Source organism: Giraffa tippelskirchi, chromosome X, assembly GCF_054371585.1.
Source record: "Giraffa tippelskirchi isolate mGirTip1 chromosome X, T2T-mGirTip1v1.2.pri, whole genome shotgun sequence".
NCBI lineage: Eukaryota > Metazoa > Chordata > Mammalia > Artiodactyla > Giraffidae > Giraffa > Giraffa tippelskirchi.
In genome coordinates, this window is record NC_137289.1 from 109631963 (window position 1) to 109657411 (window position 25449).

At 41.3% G+C, this 25449-nt stretch overlaps 1 protein-coding gene and 1 non-coding gene across 12 annotated transcripts in view; both read left to right on the top strand.

The window, feature by feature from the left end:
- CASK (calcium/calmodulin dependent serine protein kinase) overlaps window positions 1–25436 on the top strand; it is a 385636-nt gene extending 360200 nt beyond the window's left edge. For 9 of the 11 annotated variants that reach the window (XM_081564446.1, XM_081564438.1, XM_081564435.1 and 6 more), the window contains 6 exons: window positions 2491–2606; window positions 9374–9454; window positions 9556–9636; window positions 12901–13103; window positions 20503–20586; window positions 24060–25436. In XM_081564446.1, coding sequence (XP_081420572.1) covers window positions 2491–2606; window positions 9374–9454; window positions 9556–9636; window positions 12901–13103; window positions 20503–20586; window positions 24060–24236 — 742 coding nt within the window. In that variant the 3' untranslated portion in view covers window positions 24237–25436. The remainder of the gene's footprint in view (window positions 1–2490; window positions 2607–9373; window positions 9455–9555; window positions 9637–12900; window positions 13104–20502; window positions 20587–24059) is intronic. The other 2 variants (XM_081564440.1, XM_081564447.1) reach the window with 1 other exon arrangement.
- TRNAG-UCC (transfer RNA glycine (anticodon UCC)) lies at window positions 16091–16163 on the top strand. The gene has a single exon. It is a non-coding gene; the product is annotated as a tRNA-Gly (tRNA).
- Window positions 25437–25449: the final 13 nt, after the last annotated feature.

The window sequence follows — 25449 nt, forward strand, 5'->3', positions numbered from 1 at the left end:
AACTTCATACCATATACAAAAATCAGTTTTGGTGTATTAAAAACCAAAACATGAAAGACAAAACTATAAACTCTTGAGAAGATAATACTGGAGAATATCTTTAGGGGCAAGAAAGGATTTCCTTTAAAAGATATCAAAAATATTTCCCATAAATGAAAATATTGCTAGATTTGACTAAAAACTAATAAGTTATCTTTATCAAATACTATAAAAAGATTAGAAAGGCAAGCCACAGAGTGGAAGAAGATACCTGCAACATATATAACTAACAAAAGTGTAATATTCAGGCCATGTAAAGACTTCCTACAAATCAATGAGGAAAAGACAACTGGATAAGAAAGTAGTCTTTGAACAGGCACTTTACAAAAGAAGAAATCCAATAGCTAATAAGCATGTGAAAAGGTGCTTGATCTCATTAATGATCAGTGAAATACAAACTGAAAACAGTGTTATTTCACTGCTTATCCACCATGATGGCTAAAACTACAGACTGATAATACCAAGTATTGACATGGAAGTGGAACAATAGGAACTCTACACTGCTAGTGGGAGAATAATAAGTCAGTACAACTTCATTAGAAAACAACTCATCATTTCAATAGCCTTGTATGGCATTCTGATAGTGATTTTGAATTCTCCTTATATGTGGTTCACTCAGGGACCCCCACATTGGCCCATAAGCAAAGTCATTAAGTAAGCAAAACCTTCTGTGGCAATATCCTGAAAGGCAAGTACTTGCTTAGACTGAACCTAAGAGAGCAACTTATTAACAACATTTATGTGTATGTTACCAATGCTGAATGCTGTAATCATGCAGAACAAAATTATGATTTTTCTGAATGTAATCCTAACTGAATTCAATCATGGTTTTTTTTTCCCCTACCTAGAATCACCATGTTGTAATAGTAGTATCATTTATTAGGCAACTACGGTGCCTGCTACTGTTGATAGAGATATTGTTTACATTTTTTGTTAAAATTGTTTGCAACAGTCATCCAAGAGATAGAAAGATTAACTGAATTAACATATGTAAATTTCCTAGAAAAGCACCTAACACTAAATTGATAAAAGCTAATCATTGAGAGAGCCAGGATTCAAATCAGACTTGTCTCAACTCAAAATCCCACACTCACTGAACTGTATTTCATGACTATATGTCTACTTCTCTTCTGTGTCATCAGTTATATGTATATGTCCAAGTGATACAATGTTATTTTGTTAGAAACCTGCATTTTTTAAACATTTCTAGGATTCTAGATTAAGGAACTTGCCAAAACAATGTACCACCTAAGAGCATGGGCTCTGGTGCCAAACTGTCCTCATTCTCCCACTTATTAGCTGTTTGATTGGAGCAGATTAGGGGCTTCCCAGGTGGTGCAGTGGTAAAGAATCTGCCTGACAATGCAGGAGACGCAAGAGATGAAGGTTCAATCCCTCGGGTCAGGAAGATCCCCTAGAGTAGGAAAATGGCAACCCAGTCCAATATTCTTGCCTGGAGAATCCCACAGACAGAGGAGCCTGGTGGGCTGCAGCCCATGGGGTTGCAAAGAGTTGGACACAACTGAGCGACTGAGCACATGCACACACGTGGGACAAATTAATTAACCTCTCAGTCCTTTGGTCCCCTCATCTGTAAAACAGACACAATTTCACATGTTGTTAGAAAGATCAAAATATATGTGGGCTTCCCTGATAGCTGAGCTGGTAATGAATCCACCTGCCATGCAGGAAGCCCGGTTCCATTCCTGGGTCAGGAAGGTCCCCTGGAGAAGGGATAGGCTACCCACTCCAGTATTCATGGACTTCCCTGGTGGCTCAGATGGTAAAGCATCTGCCTGCAATGCAGGAGACCTGGGTTCGATCCCTGGGTTGGGACGATGCCCCTGGAGGAGGGCATGGCACCCCACTCCAGTATTCTTGCCTGCAGAATCCCCATGGACAGAGGAGCCTGGTGGGCTGCAGCCCATGGGGTTGCAAAGAGTTGGACACAACTGAGTGACTGAGCACATGCACACACACGGGACAAATTAATTAGCCTCTCAGTCCTTTGATCCCCTCATCTGTAAAACAGACACAATTTCACGTGTTGCTAGAAAGATTAAATGAATTAGTATATGTAAATTTCCCAGAAAAGCACCTAACACTAAATTGATAAAAGCTAATAATTGAGAGAGCCAGGATTCAAATCAGACTTGTCTCAACTCAAAATCCCACACTCATTGTACTGTATTTCATGACTATTATGTTTACTTCTCATGTGTGTCATCAGTTACATGTATATGTTCAAGTGATAGAATGGTATTTTGTTAGAAACCTGCATTTTTTTAAACATTTCTAGGAAATTTTCAAGGAACAAACCTTTACCTGATAATTTGAAGCATTTCTGAGGAGTTTGTTCATGTAATTCATTCTTCAAATGACTGGTTTTTCTCTCTTATCAGCATAAAACTATATATTTGTGGGTTTTTTTCCCCTTTCTTTGTGTGCTAGGCGAGTCGCTTGCATTGCCATGGAGAAGACCAAACAGGAGCAGCAGGCCAGCTGCACTTGGTTTGGCAAGAAAAAGAAGCAGTACAAAGATAAATATTTGGCAAAGCACAATGCAGGTAGGGAAAAGTACGACTTACTAAGATGGGTTAAACATCTCAAAGACCCAAGTAGATGTCACACCTCAATTCCATCTTCAGAGTTCTCTATCCAAAAATGTCACCACATGAGATCTTTCATCAGCTTACAAAACTTTTAAGAAACCCCCCCTCAATTATTATGTTGGTTATATTTGCCAAATAGTTTACAGAGCTCTACTTTATAGGAAGAAAATGCTATTTGGAAACATAATTCCCTGGAACTCAGAGAACCCAGTACATTAAGTCCTGCCCTGAGAAATGAGAGATTGAGGGCTTGCCAAGTCACCAGGATTCTTGCCTCTTGCTGAGATTGGTTTTGAGCAAATACCCTCAACTTCTGGCTCCTCTCTGGCCCTCGGATATAGCCCTGTGACACATTCCTAAGGGCAAATGTGCACTCTTAACAGAGCTGTGATTGATTTGAAAGAGTACAAATGACATTAGTTCCTGTCACTAGTCTCCTTCCTTCACGGTACTTCCTAGCTTCTAAAAGACCAAGAATGTTATCTTGGCCTGCCCTTTGTGGTATGTTTGTCTGTTTTGAAGCTTGCATTCAACTGAAGTCAAAATAGTCACTCATTTGCTAAGAACTGAAATGAATACAAAAAAAGCATGCTCTGTCATTGCAGTAAAATTCCCAGAAGACTCACAGGATGTAAGTTAAAGAAACTGCATGATGATATAGAGTAGCATTTACTTACTTTTAATACCTTCTTAATATGACTCCTTTTATAAGGAACTTTTTCTGAGGAATTGCAAGCCCCAACATGGGCATTAGGCTAGTTCCCAAGGTTTCAGAAATAACTCTAACATCAAATATATGGCAAAAGAAAAAAAAATGAAGTGAATGCAATCATGCATACCCAATTTGATGGTATAATATTTCTGACAAATATGAAATGCTTTTCCCTCTGTAGAATGTTTTATTAGCATTTACCAGGAAAAATTATTTTGAAACTCTGAATGATTCATTGCTTGATCTGAGAGTAAAAGTAAACACTTTGAAGTACTGTTTAATGTGGAATGAATGTGAGTGACCACATGGCTTAATTTTAAATGGTTCAGTTAAATAAGGAATCTTTCCCATCATGATATTTTTATTGCAATAAAATGGATCATCTCTGATTAAGCACCACTATAGAACACTAGTCTAATAATGGCATTTTTTGTTTTATAAAGGGAAGAAATATTCAGAGTAGATTAGTTAAATATAAGTAGTTAAAACCAACTGTAAATGCTTGAGTAATACTATTTGAAGAAATTCACTGTAGTATCAGCAGAATGTTGTCTAACACAAAATGTCAGTGATTATTGCCAAGTCTCCATAATCACCTTGATTTCCATCAGCTTCTAACAGGTTCAAAAGGTCTGTTGACATTATGTATATATGTATCACCTTGTAATTTTTATATAGATTGCATTAAAATTAACTTAAACCTAGAAAAGCAAAGAAATGGCCAATGAGGCTGTTAAACCATCCTTAGCTTTTTATACTGTACTGATAGAGGGCATGTAGACATGAGTATTCGGTTTGCCAGTACTCTTTAGTTCAACTCTGAGGAAAAATAAGAAGTCCATTGAAAAACTAGAATCTCTAAATTCTGACAAAGAATCCATTGAATAGTTCACTTAAGAATTTTACCAGAGAACCAGTATCCCATCTGGTGGTCAGTCCACTTTTTCCACTCTTTGATCACCAGGGCACCACTGATCTTCCATTGTTCCCGTTCTCTCTGATTCATCATAGGTGGTACTTGGTGGGCCTGCAAACACACCTGTAAGCTTAATAGCCAGCCTGAGCTAGGACCAGGAGTTAGCACACCTGAGTAACCATTCAACTCAAGCAAATCATTTGACTCCTGTGGGCCTCAAAATGAGGAAATTGGGTTTTAGTCACTCAAGGATATCTTTGCCAATTCTAAAGTTCAGTGGATCTCAGGTTATTTCATCACTGGGCCTGACAAATGGGTATCATTTAATGAAGCCAAGTACTCAGTCACTGTCCCTTATCTGAAGGTTTAGCTCTGGTAAATGTTGCCCATTACATTGAAGGTTTTATCAACCCTGATAGAGAAGGCAGGAGCCTCATAGAGATGGAATAGGATTACTTTTTCTCTGTCGTCTTTTAACACAACACTCCTATCCAAAACCATGGATGTATCTAAGATCTTGTAAACTTAAAATTAAGAGGAGCAGCAAAGACCACCACCACTTTTTGTTACCTGTAGCATCTTCCTAAGCAGTGGTCTTCCTCATCAAGTCCTTTCTGCCGCCTCTCTTCAGCTTTCTTCCCCATCACAAACCAACTCTTACCTTTTGTTAATCATAAAGACCAGAAGAACCATTTGCTTATTACCTTGACTTTATAAGAGATGAAACTGTCAGCAAAGAAAGTCAAGTATTTTATCAGCTGTTCTGCTTTTAGCTATGATGAAAGTTTACCCTAATACGTGGCATTGTTGACATAAAGAATTGCTCTAAAAGAGAGAAACACATACTGTTGACTTCCGATGGGAAACTAAATGCTTTGAGTACTTTGAAATATCATATTTTTAAATACCAAGAACTAGACAAATGGGTTCATAGGCCACAAATCAAACTATATTTCTGAAAGGGGTTTTCTGATTTATTCAAGAGTTGATTGTAAAATGCAGTAGGGGATCTTCCCATAGTCCTCAGTAAAGTAAAATAAGGGCCATTGGGATTACCATATACACACTACTACATATAAAATAGGTAACCGACAAGGACCTACTATATAGCACAGGGAACTCAATATTTTGTAATAACCTATAAGGGGAAAGAATCTGAAAAAGAATATATATATAAACTGAATCACTTTGCTATACACCTGAAACTAAAACATTGTTGGTCAGCTATACTTCAATTAAAAAAAAGAAATGGCAACTGATTTTTATACATTGAAAAATAATTTTTAAAAAATAAGAACCATATGGGTTTTTTTTTCCTATCTTTGAGAATTCTGCAACTATTGATAGCAGGATCCAAACCCCATCATTAAATTCTGAAGTTGTTTATATTTGTAGTAAAAATGAAAGATGAGAACTTTATTAAGATCTAGGACTGATAGAAATGATAAAATGCTAGAATTAATTATTTCCATTTCTGTTACCTGGAAATTCCACATGTCTAGTTAAAGCATAATTCTATTCAAACTGTTGCCTACTTCTCACATTATATAGTGGGAGTCTATCAGCTGAATGTGACCCATAAACAAATGTTGTTTTTTTCCATACACACATGGTGTTTAAAATAATCATCTGAAAATCAAATATTTAACATAAAATTTGGGCTTCTACCTTTCCTTAAAGGAACGGAGTGTGGTAACATGGGGCCCACTTCCTCCCTTAGCAACTCTAGGCTGTTGAGGTCCCTCTTGGATGGACACTCATTCTCTAGGATCCATTGTCTCCATGGCTCCATCCTTGCACGTGGCCCATTCACTCAAACAAATTAGCTACCTGGCCACTGCAGGCATTGGTGTGTGCACTCCGCCCGGTGTTACCTGTGTGAAATTTCTCACCTAAGTGGAGGTTTGGTATCTGAAGATACTTATGTGGCTTTTCCTACTGAGACAAAGAATAAATGTTTAAAGTTTTTTTTATGGAAAAAGATTCTACTGGAGAATAGTTACCTAAATACTTACAGGTGTCTTGAATGTTGAATAGCTTACAGAGAAGTCAGGACGATATGCCAGACAGTATTTCTGAAGCCTTGGGAATAGATTTGATTATGTTTGAGTTTATAGCAAACACATTTTCTGTAACACATAAAAAATTTTTTGTCACAAATTTGACACAAAAAGCATTGTCGTGCTTCTAGAAGAACTATACTCTTTGAGGCATTGAGATTCCTCAGCCCTAGGACTTCCAAAATCAAGCTATTATTTTTTATTTTATTTATTTTATTTATTATTTATTATATTTTATTTTATTATTTTTTATTATATTTAGGTCAAGCTATTAGTACAAACTTTTTTCTTAAAGACTTCATTAATTCATTTTTTTTTAATGTTAAAGCCCTGAGCAGTGGTATTTAAATATCCTGAGAAACCCCATTTATATACACAAACATGAACAAATCTATAGAGGATTTCTACAATACCATTCATAGGTGTGTTTAAATTATGCTTAATACCACAAATTAGTACTGTTGAATTTAAAAAGCTATTACTTTTGTTTTCTTTAATACCAAGAACTCTAAAGACAACTGAAAGTGGCCCTGTTGACAGTTTTTTTTAATAGTAAAAGTAACAGGCACACGTGATTAGAAAGGACACAAAATGAAAAGCAAAAGACTTCCACACCTACACTCCCTGAAGAAGGTTTCTTGTAATGATTCCCAGACAAAATTTGTATGCACTTGCTAGTATATAAAACCCACTGACTTATATATAAGGATATTGTTGGATTTTTTATTAAAATGAGTTTGTTTCTTAATGTGATTTATTTGCCTTGTGTTTAGAATATTGCATGGTAAAGTTTCTTTTGTGCATATTATACTTTTATTTTACTAATATATTAAAAGCCATATTTCAATGACCCCTGTACATTTTTCATGCTGTCTTACTCCCAATGGCCTCTGTGCATGTAAGTAACCTGTTGAGTGACTGTGCCTCTTTGTTTTTGACGATTTCCTCTCACTAAGTCCCTTTCTTTTAATCAGCAAACAACTTAAAACCTTTAAAAGTTCAGTCTCAAAGTGTTCTCCTTATATTCCTTGTATGTCATATTTGAAAATATCCTCTTTTATTGTTTCTCCATCCTGTGGCCATGTGATGATTTCATTTAGACCAGAGTAACCTCTTCATGCTACTCATTTATGGTTAAGATATTGATGTGTAACCTATCTGTTCATTTGTTTGTTGTATTGATTGTTAATATCTAACTCATTCTTATGTGGTTGAAAAAAGATGACTTAATTCAGTAAGATTGGAGTTGTTAGGGCTCTATAGAGGGAAAGAGATGTATATACCATTCAGAAAGACGTGTGTCAACATCTTGCTCTTTTGTGAGATGCTTGATTATTTCTAGATACTAAAATATATCAGCTTGTTGATGGACCTCTTTCATAAGCATACTTTTCTTGATGGGCATAGCACTCAGAGGGCAATAGGTATATAGAGCAATGCCGTCTGCCCTCCTGCTTTTATTTTTACAACTCTTTGTCACCATTACCACTGCAGCATGACTAGCTAGCTCTGCCATGCAGAGAACCTCCTGTTCATTTCAATTTTGTGAATATGCCATTCTAAACACAGAAAGCATTTTGTGGTTTTTAGCTGTTGCTAGAGAAATATGCTTTAAAGTCTTTCAGTCAACCTTTATGCAATCAAGTTATCAAAGGAAAACAAATGCACAAATACCCATTAACATGCACTAACCCTTATTTCTAACATATTCTATTTCTCTTTTTTAATATTTTGGGAATGATACTTCTGTTTGTTTGTTTCTGATCTATTGCATTCCAGAGTATCCTATTTTACATTTTAAAGTTCTTTGCTACTGGGAAGATCACAAATGTTAAGGACTGAGCTGATATTCAAAAGCACTTGGCCATATTGTTTCAGGGAGTAGACGCTTCTCTTAATGATTGACTGAAGCATTGTAGATTCCTCTATTACACCATGGAATCAGTTTCGTGGAATTTATTTCAACCCCTCTAAAATCCAGACCTTATTCAATATTCTTAAAAAAAAAAAAAGAAATTTCAATGTGTGCCTGACAACATTTGGGTAATATCACATAGAAAAAAATATTACAGGAACACAGATACATGATTTTAACCTTCTTGTGAGAATTTTCAAATGTGTGTGAGAATTGGACTACTGTAAACTTCAACAGGAACAGTCATCCTCTTGGAAAAGTTTTTGTAATAGTTTTATTAAGAGTCAGGTTTCAAAAAACTATTTTTAAAGCTTTTCTTCTCAGTCTGTAATGATTAGAGAACTCCCCTTTTGCAAAGCTTTCCAAGTTCAGACTGCTTCACGCTTCTTCCGGTTCTATCCATCCCAACAACACACACAGGCTGACAAAGTTAGGGGTCCAGGGAAGCATGTTCCCCTACTTACACACCCAAGACTTTCCATTGAATGGATAGCTAGCTGGGTTACAATAAAACCTGTGAGATGCTCATTTCCAAAGTTTGTGAAATCATACTTACAGAACTTGACTTTGACAGAATCTAGCATGCTACCTTCAGCAACTCTGCTGAAAGAAAGAACCATCAAGTTAAAGACCAGCTGTCCATGCATCTCTCATTCATCCCTAGAAATAATCTAGCTGGCCTCTTTCTTGGTTAACTCTAGTTGCATTCATGCTATATTCATGTTGGTCACTGTCTGGAGACTTTTTCTTTTTAGTATTGCTGATTTCTTAAAATTGCAAAAATATGAACAGCATGTGGTTTTGAATGAACTCATGATTTGTTGGATACTGCATGAAAAGATATGCAGTATCTTTTACAATTGGACTTATATGCATGTTCTCAACATGTCTTTGGATGCCCCTGGTTCTAAAAGTGCATTTTCATGGGCTTAAAAGTGAAATCTTCTCCCAAAAGGTTATATGACTTAAATTACATGTGAGCTATATATCATAAGTTGGATTCATATTTCTTAAGACATGGATTTACTATAATTTTGGTTTTGCGAGTAAAATTATAATTTATATACATGAACTATTCGTTCTGTAAATTTATATTCCTTCTAAATCTTTGCATTTTAGTGTTTGATCAATTAGATCTTGTTACATATGAAGAAGTAGTAAAACTGCCAGCATTCAAAAGGAAAACACTAGTCCTATTAGGTAAGTTTGACTGTATAAGTGGCTTTCTTATTTTCATCTTCAAAACCTTTTACAATTATTATTAACAATTATCAATTTTAACTTTTTAAAAAATGATGTAGGTGCACATGGTGTTGGGAGAAGACACATAAAGAACACCCTCATCACAAAGCACCCAGACCGGTTTGCATACCCTATTCCACGTAAGCAATTTAGTATATTTTTCCTAGTATTTTTCTAATCTTGTAATTTACATATTTTTTCTGATGACATAAGTAAGAACTGTTCATTATAGGAAATTTGGAAAATCCAGAAAAGAACAAAAAAGAAAATGAGTTAACAGTTAATCCCAACCCCACCCTATCCCCAATAGTTGTTGTTTAGTCACTCAGTCATGTCCGACTCTTTGTGAACCCATGGTGTAGCCTGCCAGGCTCCTCTGTCCATGGGATTTCCTAGGCAAGAATATTGGAGTAGGTTGCCATTTCCTTCTCAGGGGATCTTCCTGACCCAGGGATTGAACCCAAAGTCTCCTGTATTGACAGTCAGGTTCTTTTTTTTTTTTTTTTTTAATAAATTTATTTATTTTAGTTGGGGGCTAATTACTTTACAATATTGTAGTGGTTTTTGCCATACATTAACATGAATCAGCCATGGGTTCACATGTGTTCCCCCTCCTGGACCCCCCACCCACCTCTCTCCCCATCCCATCCCTCTGGGTCATCCCATTGCCCCAGCCCTGAGCATTTGTCTCATGCATCGAACCTGGAGTGGTGTTCTGTTTCACATATGATAATATACATGTTTCAATGCTATTCTCTCAGAACGTCCCACCCACACCTTCTCCCTCAGAGTCCATAAGACTGTTCTATGCATCTGTGTCTCTTATTCTATCTCGCATATAGGGTTATCGTTACCATCTTTCAAATTCCATATATATGCATTAGTGTAGACAGTCAGGTTCTTTACCACTGAGCCACCAGGGAAGTCCCACCACCACCCCCCAGATAATAGTGCCATCAATATTTTATTGAATATCCCTCCAGGCTTCTCTTAGTGCAAACACATCATGTGTATGTGTGTGTTATCACTGTTATAGTTTAACAAAATTGGGCTCGTCCAATCTGTTCGTAAACTAATTTTTCCAACAATATGTCATAAATGTTACCCAGATGAATTATTCTTCAGAAAAACAGGTTTTAATGATAGTATAGTTTTCTTTGATATAACAATATTTTCCTCAATCAGTCCCTAAATTATTGATTTTTATCATTTTTAAAACCCAATGGGCTATCCACTGCTTATTGTAAAGAATTTTAAATCTATAATATTTTTATTCTCCAGATTTCCTCTATCTTATCCTTAATCTCATGTCCTCTTTGCTTCCTCAATTACAAAATGAAGTAATTCCAGGAAGATGAAGAGGATTTGAGGTCATGTGAAGTACTTAGCAGATACCGGATAGACAACAACCACCTTACTACTCTCATTTTATATTATTATTATTATTATTATTACTACTACTACTATTCAAAAGTTTAAAATTTGAATCCCAAAAGCTTTCTTGCAGTTAGAGCTTTGTTCAGAGTGGAAAGAGCTAAAGGAGAATGCGTGATGATTGACTCCATCCTATAGCGCCTTCCAATGCCATGTCAACACCACTGACTTTTCTCTACACCCCAGAGAGTTGTGAGGTTTCATCAGACCACTATCATCCCAGAACCCTATCTTATTTACTCAAAAAAAAAAGAAATTCACCAAATATTCTTTCAAGCGGTACCACTTGAGTTTTCTAGTAAAATACTTCCAAATATTACTTTAATTCTCCTTATATCTAGACCATGAGTATAGCAAGCTTAGCTAACCTTTCTTCTTGATCACATAAACAATTGAAATTCTATGTTATTAAATGGCCAGTGAACTAGCTTGGTTTTAAAGCGTGCTGTTGCTGACCCTAATCATGTCTACTTGCCATAATATTTGACTGTGGGTATGTATATAGCACATAATACAGCGTCAACATAGTATGCTGTTTCTTCAATTTTTTGTGTGCCTGGAGAAAGGGTTCTTCTTTAAACATCCACATTTTGATGTCCATGAGCACTTGGGAGTTGTACAGTCTAGTTGGAGCAGGAGATGGGGAACTCCCCCTGGGTTTGGACTCATGTAGAACAAAGAGTTACATAAATTTATCCCTGCTCAAAAAAAGCAAAGAAGCAAAAGGAGAAAGAAAACTAAAACTGTTGTTTCTGGCTTATCTAGAAAAACATTTCCTAAAGTGCATTTTGGAGAATGCTGGTCCTATTAGTATCCCACAGAAGTAGGACTTATGGGCAGATATTTTAGTAAAAACTCACTCAGGTCAGGGGTCAGCAAACCTTTTCTGTAAAGGACTAGACAGCAAATATTTGAGGTTTTGAAGGCCATATGGTCTCTGACACAACTACTCAACTCTGCCATTGTGGCTTGAAAGCAACCATAGACAATATGTAAACAAATGAGCATGGCTGTATTCCAATAAAACTTGATTCACAAGAACAGACAGCAGGCCATGTTTGGCCCACAAGCCATAGTTTGCCAATTCCTGGTTTAGGTCTTTCCTAACTATTATGGCCATGTCTGGCTAAGGTCACTATGTTTCCAATATGGTATCCCTTTTGCTGTATTCTAATAGTCTCCTTGTACATGATGCTGTAAACCAGCACTATTCAATAGAATGTTCTCTCATGAGAGCATTCTATATCTGTGCTGTCCAGTACAGTAGCCACTAGCCACATGTGGGTACTAAACCCCTGAAATGTGGCTAGTAAGACTGAGGAACTAAATTTTTAAACTTTTTTAAATTTTCATTTACTTAAATAACCATTTGGGGTTTTCCATTGTTTAATTCTCCTTTTTCCTTCTCTGAAGACCTAACTGCATTAAAGCATACAGTAAGTTAAGTTAATCCTGGGTCATTTAGTGTCTTTCCCCGTCATTACCCTTGAAGGGATGAAATAGGTCTCATCTACACATGGAAAGGTTCACCAAACCAAACAACTAACCAACTACTGTGTTCTGATGTCACATGAACAAATAGGACTTCTAGAACTGATTTCTACAAAGCTACTGTGGGTGGGAACAGAGCATGAGATATGCTACAGGATCCATGGCTTTTAAGAGAGATTGAGTTTGGGTAGGTCCACTGGGGGCTTCTCTCATGGCTCAGATGGTAAAGAATCTGCCAGCAATGCAGGAGACCTGGGTTCAATGCCTGGGTTGGGAAGATCCCCGGGAGGAATGATAGGATATCCACTCCAGTATTCTTGCCTGGAGAATCCCCATGGACAGAGGAGCCTGATGGGCTACAGTCTATAGGGTCACAAAGAGTCAGACTGAGCAACTAAGCACAGCATAGCACAGGTCCATTGGGAGCATCAGCTCATACGCTCAGCCTCTTAAACCTCTTTTGACCTGTGACTTTGCAGATACAACCAGACCTCCAAAGAAAGATGAAGAAAACGGAAAGAATTATTACTTTGTATCTCATGACCAAATGATGCAAGACATCTCTAATAACGAGTACCTGGAGTACGGCAGCCACGAGGATGCGATGTACGGGACAAAACTGGAGACCATCCGCAAGATCCACGAGCAAGGTCTGATCGCGATACTGGACGTGGAGCCTCAGGTAATGCCCGGCCACCCCTGGCACGCCATCGTCCTGCCTGCATGCTAAGCTCAGGTTCTGAAATCAAAAAGTGCTATCAGAACATCATGGGTCACATAATAATCTAATAGCAAGCTGCAGGGAAGTATCGGCAATGAAGGCACCGTGAGTTAACCACCCAAAATGCAAGCTAATCGTTGTGCTCAGAGCACACACAGTGTATCTAAGAAAGAGAAACTGTTCTCTTATGAGATTCATTATACTCAGGAGCTCAATAAGGCGCCGATCAGGTCTGTGCGTGCCAGAAACCCTCCAGTAATCTGACTCAGGATGAGACTCTGGCACTTGGTTAAACACTGCAGCCACCTTTCCTCTCTTGGTACAGCTCACACTAGACCATCAGAGCCTCTGCCAGCATCTTAGGTTAATCACCAGCAAGAAATTCTGACCCTGGGCCCTGGGTCTGATGTGCAGCCCTAGCTTTATGAGTGCAAGCACGAGCGAGCCACAGGGTATGCCAGGTGGAGCAGGGGTACAGACCCATGGTGGTTCTCAGCCTCCTCCACCTCTTTACTGAGGGACAGTGTCTGACCCTGAGCTTAAACTTGGAGGCATATGGAGAACCTGGAGAGGGCTCAGAGAGCTGGACTCAGAGACAATTAGATGATCTGCAGGTGCATCCTGTGCTAGAAGACATTGAAATTATTAAACTTGAAAAGGAAAAAGCACAAGGTCTTACATCAAAAATGCTCACAAGCTATTTTTCATCAGAGGACAAACTAACAAGTGGGATTCAAAGTCCAGTAGGAAGAATTTGGGAGTTGTAGACACCCGGGCAGGTTACAGGAGAGGTTTGTGGGTGCTCATGTGACTCTGCAGCCTGCCGTTTCTAAGACCAACCTGTACAGAAAATCCCTTATCACTTATAAATAGAATCAGTATACCACCTGCTGAAATGGTAGACCAGCTCTCCTCCAGCAGGCTTTGTTTCACCAGAAGGCTTACTTGGCTACCCTGGGGCAGAGAAGATCCCTGGTCAAGGGCCACTGTGTGAGACTTGGGCCCCTAACCATCCCCAAAGAGAGGATGGAACCAGCTTAACCAGGGTTTATGTGACCTGGGGCCTGGCGGCTCAGTTACTTGGCCCCAAGATCCTAACCTCAGGGCCAGGGGGTTCAGCCATTTCCATGTCCCAGCACCTGATGGGGTTCTTGAACTTGGAATCTGGTTAAGGGTCTGGGGAGGAAAGCAACAGTAGGGTGAACGCTATACAGTGTACTTAACAATGAACTTGGACCTTTAGAGCACTAAATATATGATGTGTAATATAGATTGATTTTTGTTTAACTACTGATCCCTCCTTACTAGGGATTGGAAAAATCTTCTGGCCAGGGGTGGCTAGAGGCAAAGTCTCAATCCTGGTCCTGGTCTTCGACACCCTGTCCTTGGGTTCCACACTGGTCTTCACCTGAACGTCGTTTTCTGCTGGTAGTAATGTCTCTAGCAGTATGCTGGCTGCAGGGCTCCTCAGACCCCCTCCGCGTTACCTCAGCCCACTTTCCAGGGCTTTCTGCCTCACCTGCTGCCGCTGCCGCCACCGCTGTTGCTATCGCTGCTACCGCTGCTCCCCTCCTGGCGCCCAGCTTCCCTGTGCCCTTGCCCCTGCCCAGCCCTGCACTGCTCTGCACTGCTGAGCGGGAGACACTTGTCTCGGCCTTACCAGGATGCCCACGTGCGGCACTGGGCACCAGAGCAACCTGTGGCCCGACCTGGGCATCTTCCTTGTTCCCTGTCTGCTGGCGGGGCTCACTGCTTTCTTCTCTCCTGCCTCTTTTGTCCCCCTCCTCTCAGAACTGGGGTCTCTCAGGAGAAATAGGGCCCTGGGATCGGGGATCACACAGATCCCGCTTCCCTCATCAGTCTGGTTGACCGCTCTGGTCCCAGGCACCATGACCGTCACATCCAGCGGCCCAGCCACAGGTGCCCAGAGCCTGCACCACCTGGGCTTCGCCCTCAGGCTTCTCTCCCTTCAGCCCACTCGCCCCCGCAGCTGGACGGGGCCTGCACCCTGCCTTCAGGATGCCCGTGGCCATGACCAACTTGCTGTCAGGCAGAGCCCCATTGCTTCAGGGAGTCTCTCTCCTTAGGACATTTTCTCCATGCCCCTTTCCCACCCTGGCCGTCTGATTACCCACTCCATTGTGTGTCATGGACAGTTGGACTCAACCAGCCTGTATTAACTGCTTAGTATGTTCTAAGCATTCTGCCAGAAGCTAAGAATACAAATAAGGCAAGCTGGTAAGGATGAAATTCCTTCCTCAGTGTTCGTCAAAAACCATCTATAATGGGAGAAGTGCCAGGTGGCATTTTGACAACTCTCTCCCTTCAGCCACTGCTGACACCCTAGAAAGCCCACACTGGTGTTCAGCTCATTGTCTGTGCCGTATTAACTGACTTTAGACAGTTCAGGCCAAACTGAACACATATCTAATAATACTGTATAAGATGCTTGGTTCTACTTTAATCCCAAAGGACCATGGTAAAGACTTGAGACAAAAATGAGTAACCTGACTTCTCTTAAAATAATAGGAATAGACTATGTTCCTCTACATCTGCCAAGCAATTAGTTCCTCTACCTAATCCTTGTAACCAGAGATCGAGACATCTGTATCCACTTTTGTAGATGAAGAAATCAAGGCTTAACCTAACTGTCACTTGAACAGTCTTGGTTTGGATTCGGGTTGTTTTTTTAAACAGAAAATCCCAGCCTCCTTTCACTGTAGCATCCTAGAAAAGTTAACCCTGATTAATCCTTAAGCTGGTGCACCTTGTATATAGGAGTACAATTTAAACCTTTAACATTTAGAAAAATCTGTAAGGAAGTTAAACCTGAGGAAAGCTGTAGAGCTGATTTCTCATGGAAATAAAGCCATGGCTCAGAAAATAATCTATTTCCCTAATCCCAGAACTCTCAGCTCCAGTGTGTAGTCAAGACAGTTTTAGGAACTTCCCTGGTGGTCCAGTGGTTAAGACTCTGCACTTCCACTGCAGGGGGCACAGGTTTGATCCCTGGTCAGGGAACTAAGAAATCCCACATGCCACATGATGTAACCAAAAAGGGGGGGGGGTTAGATTTTAATTATATTCTGATTTGGCCATTTGCTGCATTGAAGAGTTGCCAGTAAGAGAATTGCTGTGGCTTTGCTTTCGCCCACAGGGGGAAAGGTTGTCATCAAGGAGGACATACAGTCCTATTAGGGATCTGGGCTTAGAAACAAGAGCCAGGTTCTGAACTAGGAGCTATTATGTGAAATCAGTTTCTGGGTTCATTGTGTTCTTCTTAAGCCCTTAGATCTTTCTCCAAAATGACTCAGATGCTTGCCCTTAAGTACTTTTTAATTTTGCAAAAGCCAAATAAGTCTTAAAGATAGCTGCTTCTTAGATACTTGGTCAAATGAGTTTTTATTCCTTGAGGGTAGTAACGTGAGATTAATTATTGGCCACAGATGAGCCATTAAATCAACTCATCTGCAAAAGAGAAAGAGTTAGCTTTAAATGTTAAATTAATGCTTCGTCACCTGTCTGAATCCAACATATTTTCAGTGATCTTTCTAGACTTTCCCTTCTTGGGGATTCAGAAAGAGATATTTGCCTATGAATATTAACAAATCTGTGTCTTGTCTTAAAAGTCAAAAAGGAAGAGGGTTTAGAGATTATCTTAAAGCCACCTATTAATGACCTGAGGGAGGGGGATCCTGGTGAAGCAATCCCATTTCCTGCTCCTGAACTTCAGGCAAGCTAAGACTGTGCCAGAAAATGGCACCCACTTGAGAGCCATAAGTAGAGCAGAGTCTGGGGACAGAAGCCTTCAAGAACAACAGGATGTGCATGGTGACTGCTGAAGGTATGAGGGAGACTAGGCAAGATCTCAGTCAGGATTCGAGGCATCTTACCATTTTGAAACTATAATAATATAGGAGAGAAAGTCAAACCCCTGCGCACTAACCACAGAGGCTACAGTAGTTACTGTGATACACATGAAATGAGGCTCGGAACTTCCTGGCAGCCAGGACAAAAAGGAGAATGTCATGAATCAATAATTCTCATCTAGTGGAAAGTATGTTGGTTCTTTCCTTGGAGTTAACTGCTAAAGGAATATATCACCTGATTCTTAGACATAAGAGGCAGTTGGTGGTGTGGTGACTACAGTCTACATTGACGGTCTCATGCAGTAGGTGCTGAATGACCTTCCCGTCTTCATAGTTAAAGACTAAGGGTGTGAATGCCTTGTGGTGGTAGCGCTCAGTTGCTCAGTCATGTCCCAGTCTTTGCGACCCCATGGACTGTAGCCCACCAGGCTCCTCTGTCCATGGGATTCTCCAGGCAAGAATACTGGAATGGGTTGCCATTCCCTTCTCCAAGGGATCTTCCTGACCCAGGGATCGAACCCATGTCTCCTGTGTCTCCTGCATTGGCAGGCAGATTCTTTACCACTGCACCAGCTGGGAAGCCCGTGAATGCTGTATAGAGCAATGTAATCGGCAGGCAGACAATGGTTGCTGAGCTTTCTGGTGTAGTAATAGGATAGCAGACTAAAACTGAAAATACTCAATTAGGTGGCTTTTAGGCTGTGGTCACTGAGTAGAGAAAAGTCCGTTTCATGCCAGGGGTGGTATTCTCAACTTCATCTGAGGGTTGTGGCTTGTGGATATCTATATGGCACCTCAGGGATGGGAGCAAGGGTAGGGACTGTGCCTTAGTTTGTCCCCATCCAAGCTGCCCAGAAGGTGACTCTGGGTGGCTGTGGAGTGACAAGAAAAACTTATGTCTCAACTGACCCTGGAGTCACCTGATTTATGAGGAAGGATAGAAAAAAGGCCCCCAATATTAATGATAGAAAGGCCCATTCTATGCGAAGATCCCTGTTAAGCTCCATTGAGCTATATATGGACCTCTTCATAGTATTTGTTCCTTGCGAAAATCTTCAGTCACAAAAGGCTTTGCAAAGAAATGCCAATTACCTCTTTCAAAAATGAACATATGCAAGTTCGAAGAGGTTTCTCCCATGGGGAGTCTGAGCCTGTGACTTTCACAATTAAAGCACTTTTTTTTTACAGCACTTTGATGGCAGGCAAAATAATGTGCCGCACTCCCTTACCCCACAAGGAGAAACTGTAACTAAAATTCAGAAACATAATCCTAGAGAAAGTGAACCTTGCACTGAACAGGAAAGTCAAAACCTTGAGCAACCAGTTTGCCTCTTCTATGCCTTGATATTCATAGAGGCCAAGAGAGTTGCTTGAGCCATGAGAACACAATGCCCTCTAATCAAACCCACCTCAAAAGGCAAAACAGACTTTGTGTGAACTGTATGTACTACTTTTACATCTTTGCTTGATCAAAAGCCAATTTCTGCCAGGTGCCATTTGGGGCAGGAGGGCAACCACTGAATGATACAGCCCTGCCCTCAAGAAGCTTAGCCGGCAGCATCCAGACACTTGCATTTCCATGGTGACGGGCACTACAGGTGCCTAAGTGTGGGTGTGTCAGGAGCACACCAGAGGGGCGCCTGCCTCCACTCAGAGCTCACAAAGGATTTGCAGAAGAAAGAACACTCAGCCAAGCAACAGGGAGAGTGGGGAATGGGGGCCAGGGGATGAAGTGAGTATCCAGGCAGAGGGAACAGGAAGAGAAAGGTTGACCCTTTGTGGAACTGAAAGCAGTTCAGCAAGGCCTGGCCACAGAGGGGGACAGAAAGGTGAGCGTGGACCAGGCTACATTTCATCCCAAGGCCAAGAGGGAGCTCTTGCAAGGTCTGGAGTGGAGGGGTGATATGAGGGAATTTGTAGTTCCCAAAGATCATTCTAGTGGCAGGGCTTAGTAGGGTTGTGCCATGCCATACTAAGTCACTTCAGTTGTGTCCGACTCTGCGACCCCATGGACTGCAGCCTGCCAGGCTTCTCTGTCCATGGGATTCTCCAGGCAAGAATACTGGAGTGTGTTGCCATGCCCTCTTCCAGGAGACCTTCCTGACCCAGGGATCAAACTCGCATCCCTTGCATTGGCTGGTTCTTTACCACTAGTGCCACCTGGGAAGTCCCGTTAGAACAATCACTCTGTGTGCTAAAGGCTCACTCTGACCAAGACCAAGATCACACGGCTAGTAAAGAGCTCTGTGCACGCGTGCTCAATCATGGCCGACTCTTGGTGACCCCATGGACTGTAGCCCGCCAGGCTCCTCTGTCCATGGGATCCTCCAGGCAAGAATACTGGAGTTGGTTGCCATGCCCTTCTCCAGGGGACCTTCCCGACCCAGGGATTGAACCCACGTCTCTTGTGCTCCTGCATTGGCAGGCAGATTCTTTACCACTGAGCCACCTGGGAATTGGAACTGCTACTATAGCAAACCAGGCACTGGGAGTGGGGAATGGGGAGTAGGGATAGGGCAACACAAACAACTGAAAGGCTGTTTAGAAAGCAAACTGTGGTTAACAGAATAGACATGTTTGATTCTTAAATAAAGGACAGCAAGATATTTACCCCTGATGCATACAAATTAGTTACATGTCAGTCACTTGTGAATTGTGTGCCTATGTTGGACTTCGTTGCAGGGTGGGGGTGTAACCCCTTGCTTGGGGTCAGGGAGAGCCCTGTCCTCAGAGGGGAGGGGCAGAAGCACCAACTCCTGACCAGAATCAACTCCCACAGCATCACATGCGGACTTTGCAGGATCTCTGTGCAAACTAGTAGCTTGCAGTTAGAGGTTTTGGATGCCTCAGAACAGAACTGAAAGGGGCCTCAGAGGCGCCTCTCCCTTGAACACAGGTGTTATCACAGGCCTGCAAATTACTCATAGTCACATGGCTTCTAGAGTAGCTCCAGGCTCCATCTCTACATGGGGTCTCCCTTCCCTGTAGAGTCCCAGAGTAGGGGGAGGGGCCTCCCCTGGGACAACTCAGAAGGCCTGTGTTGGTGTGAACACAGTCACAGTGATCAGGACTTGCTCTCCCTGTGAGCAATTGGCAGTGTGGCTTGGTGGGCTCTAGATGAGTTCTGAGCCAGCCTGCTGGCCCCCATCTACCCCAAAATGCATTTCCTAGAAACTGAAATTACCAGGTTTGAATGAACAGTAACCAAACATAATCAATCAGTATTCACTTTTCTGCAGAAAAGTAATTCAGATCGATTCATGAGATTCCTAAGAAAAATGTCCAGTTTGTCAGCTTTTATTTTCCGACGGCTACTGTCCACCCCTTGGACAAAAAGAAGTCATATAAGTTATTTATAATGTTGGTAAATTTAATAATATCTGGCCAAAAATTTGAATCAAGGGCTTTTCCAGTTGTATCATTTTCTATGGGCTTGTTTGAACACTACATCGGTTATTTCTAAGTCTCAGTTTTCTTCTTTGTTTACACAGGCTCTGAAGGTCCTGAGAACAGCGGAGTTTGCTCCTTTTGTTGTTTTTATTGCCGCACCAACTATCACTCCAGGTTTGAATGAGGTAAGAATTAATCAGTTTGTCCTCTACTCAGCAGTCCCTTGAGTAAGGATGCCTTTGTGTCGCTCGTTCAAGGCCAAAGCCCCATCTCATTAAGACAACTAAGTGAAGCTCTGCTTTGTCCTCCATGCCAGCCATTAAGGTTTCCAGAGATCAAGGTCCTCGTTCAGAAGGAGGAATTACACCCCACAGAGAAGTATGGTTCTTCCGAGATCAGTCATTAGGCAAATTCAAGCTTGAGTGTCCAGCGCAATCAGCCCGTGGCCTTCTCCATAGGCCTGCTCCCGCCCTGTGGGGCTGCCTTCCTGATCACGGCTGTGCTGACAGAGCTCGGGGCCAAAGATGGCTTTGCCTGAGGACAACTATGAGGCATCCACCACCTTGGCTGAGCTGCCTAGGCTCCCCTGAGCAGCCTCCAGTGTAGAACCCATGCAGGATCTCTACCCAGGCCCCTGGAGACTCCCAAACCTAGAAATGAGCCCAGTCCCCTCTCAGGCCTATTCAAGTCAGCAGTCACCACGGAGATGGTGCCTGTGAGGCTTGGCAGTAGCATCTGGAACCAAGCTGGCTCGCATAGCGTGCTACTGCTAGGCTGATGAGAAGGTACTTATGGCATGTCCAGTGAGTATATTGCTGCTGTAGGGTCATTCATACGAGGAAACTCTCTACAAAATTAATACTGAAGACCATCCCTTCCACAGGGTCTAGAACCCACCAGAATGTTCTTGGCACTGTCTAGTTAACAGTGGCCTAGACTCATCCAAGTCTATGACAGTAAAATCAAAGCTTGGAGATTTTCACCTTAAGGAAAAAAATTAAATATCCAGGCAAGAATACTGGAGTGGGTTGCCATTTCCTTTTCCAGGGGATCTTCCCGACCCAGGGATCAAACCCATGTCTCCTGCATGGCAGGCAGATTCTTTCCCATCTGAGCCACCAGGGAAGTCATCTAGGTTTAATGAAGACTAAATATCTCGATTTCTATGTCATTCATATTTTCAGTCATTTTTTGACATTTCATTTGCAAAAGATGTATTCCTTGGTAAAGTCTACTTTTCCATCTTATTTAATACACAAACATGTTTGAAACTCCATGTTGTGGTTAGCTCTTATCCTTTGGTTACCATGCATTTTTCTTGAATTACCATCTTTGCTTTGTTTTTGCCTTTTTTCCTGCCCTTTTACTAATTTTCCATAGCTGCCAAAATGGTGCAGAAAATTGCCTGTAAGTACCAGCTAGGAGGTGATAAAATACAGCCTTGTTTCCTTTCATAGATTTAGAATGTAGACATTTTGTTCCCACAAATCCTTGCTTTTGCTATTAGAATAAAGGCATTTTGTTTTCACTGAGTTAAACCTTGCTCATGTTAAGTCAAGCCTGCAGACATGCTGTTGTAGAGGAAGAAACTGACAAATATAACTTCATCTTATAAGATCGTTAAGAGGGAACTTTATGGGGGGGGAACTACATTAAAAATTTAATGCTCTCAGCCATAAATTTTCTTGAATGTTTTCATCAGCCCAGCTTTCTGAACAAATTATAAGCCCTGTTAGTGGATCTTAAAGCCCAGGACTGTATATGCCAATAGAATCCCCTAGCCCGGAGCACAACATGGTAGGAATTGCTCCTTCTCGTATTGGTAGGAAGCACTCCTGTCTTTGGGTGAATGCGTGTTTCCTAAAATGGGGTTTTGTGTTGTTTGTTGTCGAGCCACAGTGAAAATACTATGCTTTTTAAGTGCAAGCAGAAACTGTATTGATACGACCTTAGAAGGTGATGATTAACTGAGGTCTTACCTATGCTGAAGTAGTTAACACCTAACATCCAAAGCATGCCACATCCTGCTTTGAAATTCTGGTAGATGACAAAACAGGTTAGGACACTCTCATTTCAGAGTGTCCTGATAGAAAAGATTGATTTCCCAACTTTTCTGGTGTCTGTCATCCCCACTGTGGTGCTGTGATGGAATCAAGTGTTACTATCTTACCTCGAATCCCTCGTCAGAGGGTTGTACCACATGCCGAGGTTCCCCCAGGAAGAGTCTCATATAAACAGGTGGGTCTCAGGGAAAAGAAGAGGGGTCCTAAGCCTACAGTGAGTGCCAACAGCTCCCAAGTTCCTGACGGCACCACACCTGTCTCTGTCATCATGGGCCCCCATTTCCTAGTAGATTTCCAATTTAACACTCCTCACATCCTATCACGGCCAGTATTAGCCAGCCAAGTGCTTGCTCTTTTGGTAAGGTTTATTAAGCACTTACTATGTATAAGGCACAATACCAAGTGCTGGGCACAACAGGGCAAGCTTGTGCTGTAGTTGGGGAGAGAGATACTAATCAAGCAAACAGGCATTGAATTGTATCTATTGATAGATATATATTTCAGAGTCTACCCAACAGCTTACCTACCTAATCAGTTAATTTGACTTACAGAGTTTCCTGGTTTCAAACTTGAACTTCCCCATTAAAAGCTTAGTATAACAAGATCTGAGCCATGAAGATGCATAGGCAGACTTTCTGGTGGCCCTTAAGAGATCCTCATCTTGAAAGAACTGCCATCCTGAGGCTTTCTCAGGCTCACGGCAGAAGTTTAGGGAAAGTCTTTACTGCAGCAAAGAGTTGAGAAGCTGCTTCTCCTTCAGAGTTTTTTCCTTAAGAGATATGAGGACCTACGAACAGTGATGTTTGGCCATTTCCAAAGCTGACCACCTTGAAAGGATTCATCGGGTGTCAGTTGCTTTTGTATCTGGGATACGGCCTCATTTCATCCATTACTGGTCCTCATTTCATCCATTACTGGTAACATCCAAAAAGCTTTTGCCTCTAGCATGTCCACTGCTAGTGAGTGAAGGCAATGCATTATATATGTAATTGAATTCTGGGAACATGGCAGAAAAATTCCACTTCGTTATCCAGAGGCAGGGGCTTCCTGGGGCAAACACAGCTGGGCTCCAGGGCTCAGTGCAAGCGAGAGCAGAGGACCAAGGAAAGGGGACGCAGGGCTCTGACCTCACCACCCCCGCCCCCAAAATCCCCTCCACTCTGTCAAACAGGAGAGTGATTTGAGATGAGGTGGGCCTGGGTCAGGGGGATGAGCACAGAACAGCTCGACTCCAACAGACAGTCTCGGCTGACTCCAGATGGGCACAGTTCAGCCAGGGCAGGGCCATGTGTTTGCTGAGGAGTGTCTGTGTCCTCTGGTCCGTCCAGATTGTCATAGAGGCCCTGTTGCATGGTGAGCAGTCGTGGTTGTAAGCCGTCGTTCTGTGACCCTGCCATCCTGGGGGCCATGGTCTCCTCTGTTACGGAGCAGCCTCGGCCTCACACTCAGATGTGTCCCATCACAGGCGGGCCTCGACTGTTTCTGACACTGGGACAGAAATGTAGCCCAAGAAAACCATCTTGGTTGACTTCTCTCTCCTCTTTGCTTCTCCCTCCTCCCACACCCAACCCTTCCTCCATCCCCTCACCATTTAGGATGAATCTCTTCAGCGTCTGCAGAAGGAGTCTGACATCTTACAGAGAACATACGCACACTACTTCGATCTCACAATTATCAACAATGAAATCGACGAGACAATCAGACATTTGGAGGAAGCCGTGGAGCACGTGTGCACAGCCCCACAGTGGGTCCCCGTCTCCTGGGTCTATTAGGCCCCCCTCCCCCAGATATCTGCCGCATAACTGGGAGCCACCTCATACATGGAAAAGCCTCTTTGTTATCGGCCTTGTGTCAGCAGGTCATGGTCCCTAGAGACTACCTAGTTGTAGTGTGACCTACATTTATAATTATTGTCATGTCCGAATAGATAGGAGGAGAAAAACAATTACACACTAATTTAAAGAGACAGTATCTTTTTTAATCAGTTCTCCTAAACTTTAATAAAATGTATCTTTAAATGTATGTATTATTCAATCCTTTGGAATGTTATATTTTTGGAAATCATAGCTTTTTATTTCCAAGGCCCCTAAAAACTGCACAAAATAGATGCTGCTTTCTATAATCTATTTTAATAATAATAAACAATGATTCTGTTACCTTGACTGGGGTTGGAACACTACATTCTTTTTAGAGTCTGATTTTATGGATTGGAATATCTTTCTTTCCTTTATTTATTTGAAATAATCAGTCTAGTGATTACAAAACTCATGAATTTTTAAAGGCCTTTTTTTCCTCTTTTTTTTTTAGAATAGTATTTTTTTTAAGTCCTTTATGTAACATCCAGATAATGTGATACTGTCTCTTTGAAGCACCCTGTAAACCTTTTAGAGATTTGAAGTTGGGTCTTGACTCTTAATGCATGTGGACAGTCGCGAGCGTTTATGCTGTCGGTGTGTCTGTGTTGGACAAAACAATCTGTAATCTACAACAAAGTACATTCCGTTCACGGGGCACACCCAGGGGAATAAGAATAAAATGCTATTATGACTAAGTTGTAAACCTATGCACATCCCTTGCATTTCGGGCAACTTTATAAAAAAACAAACAAAAGAAACTGATTTTTATTAATAATAACCATGTAGTGAAATGTGTTTGTAATTTTGTCTCAATTTAATTTGTTGTAAGGTGGGAGGGGGAATTGCTGGTTTCACCATTTCAGATCTGTGTTGTCTGAGAGTATTAACATTTTAATTAAGCAAAGAAATGAGGATTTTTAATATGTATGTAATTGTTTTAAAGCACCCATTTTAAGAGAATATACTGTGCAATGAAGAAACCAGTTTAGGCATTTGCTATAAACTGAATTATTCCAAAAGAATAATCTATAACAGCCCTGTAAATTCCTTTAAAATGATAACAGGACAGTTTGACCAATTTTTTTTTAAATATACTTCCTTTTATGTGTTCAATAATTAAATGCCTTTG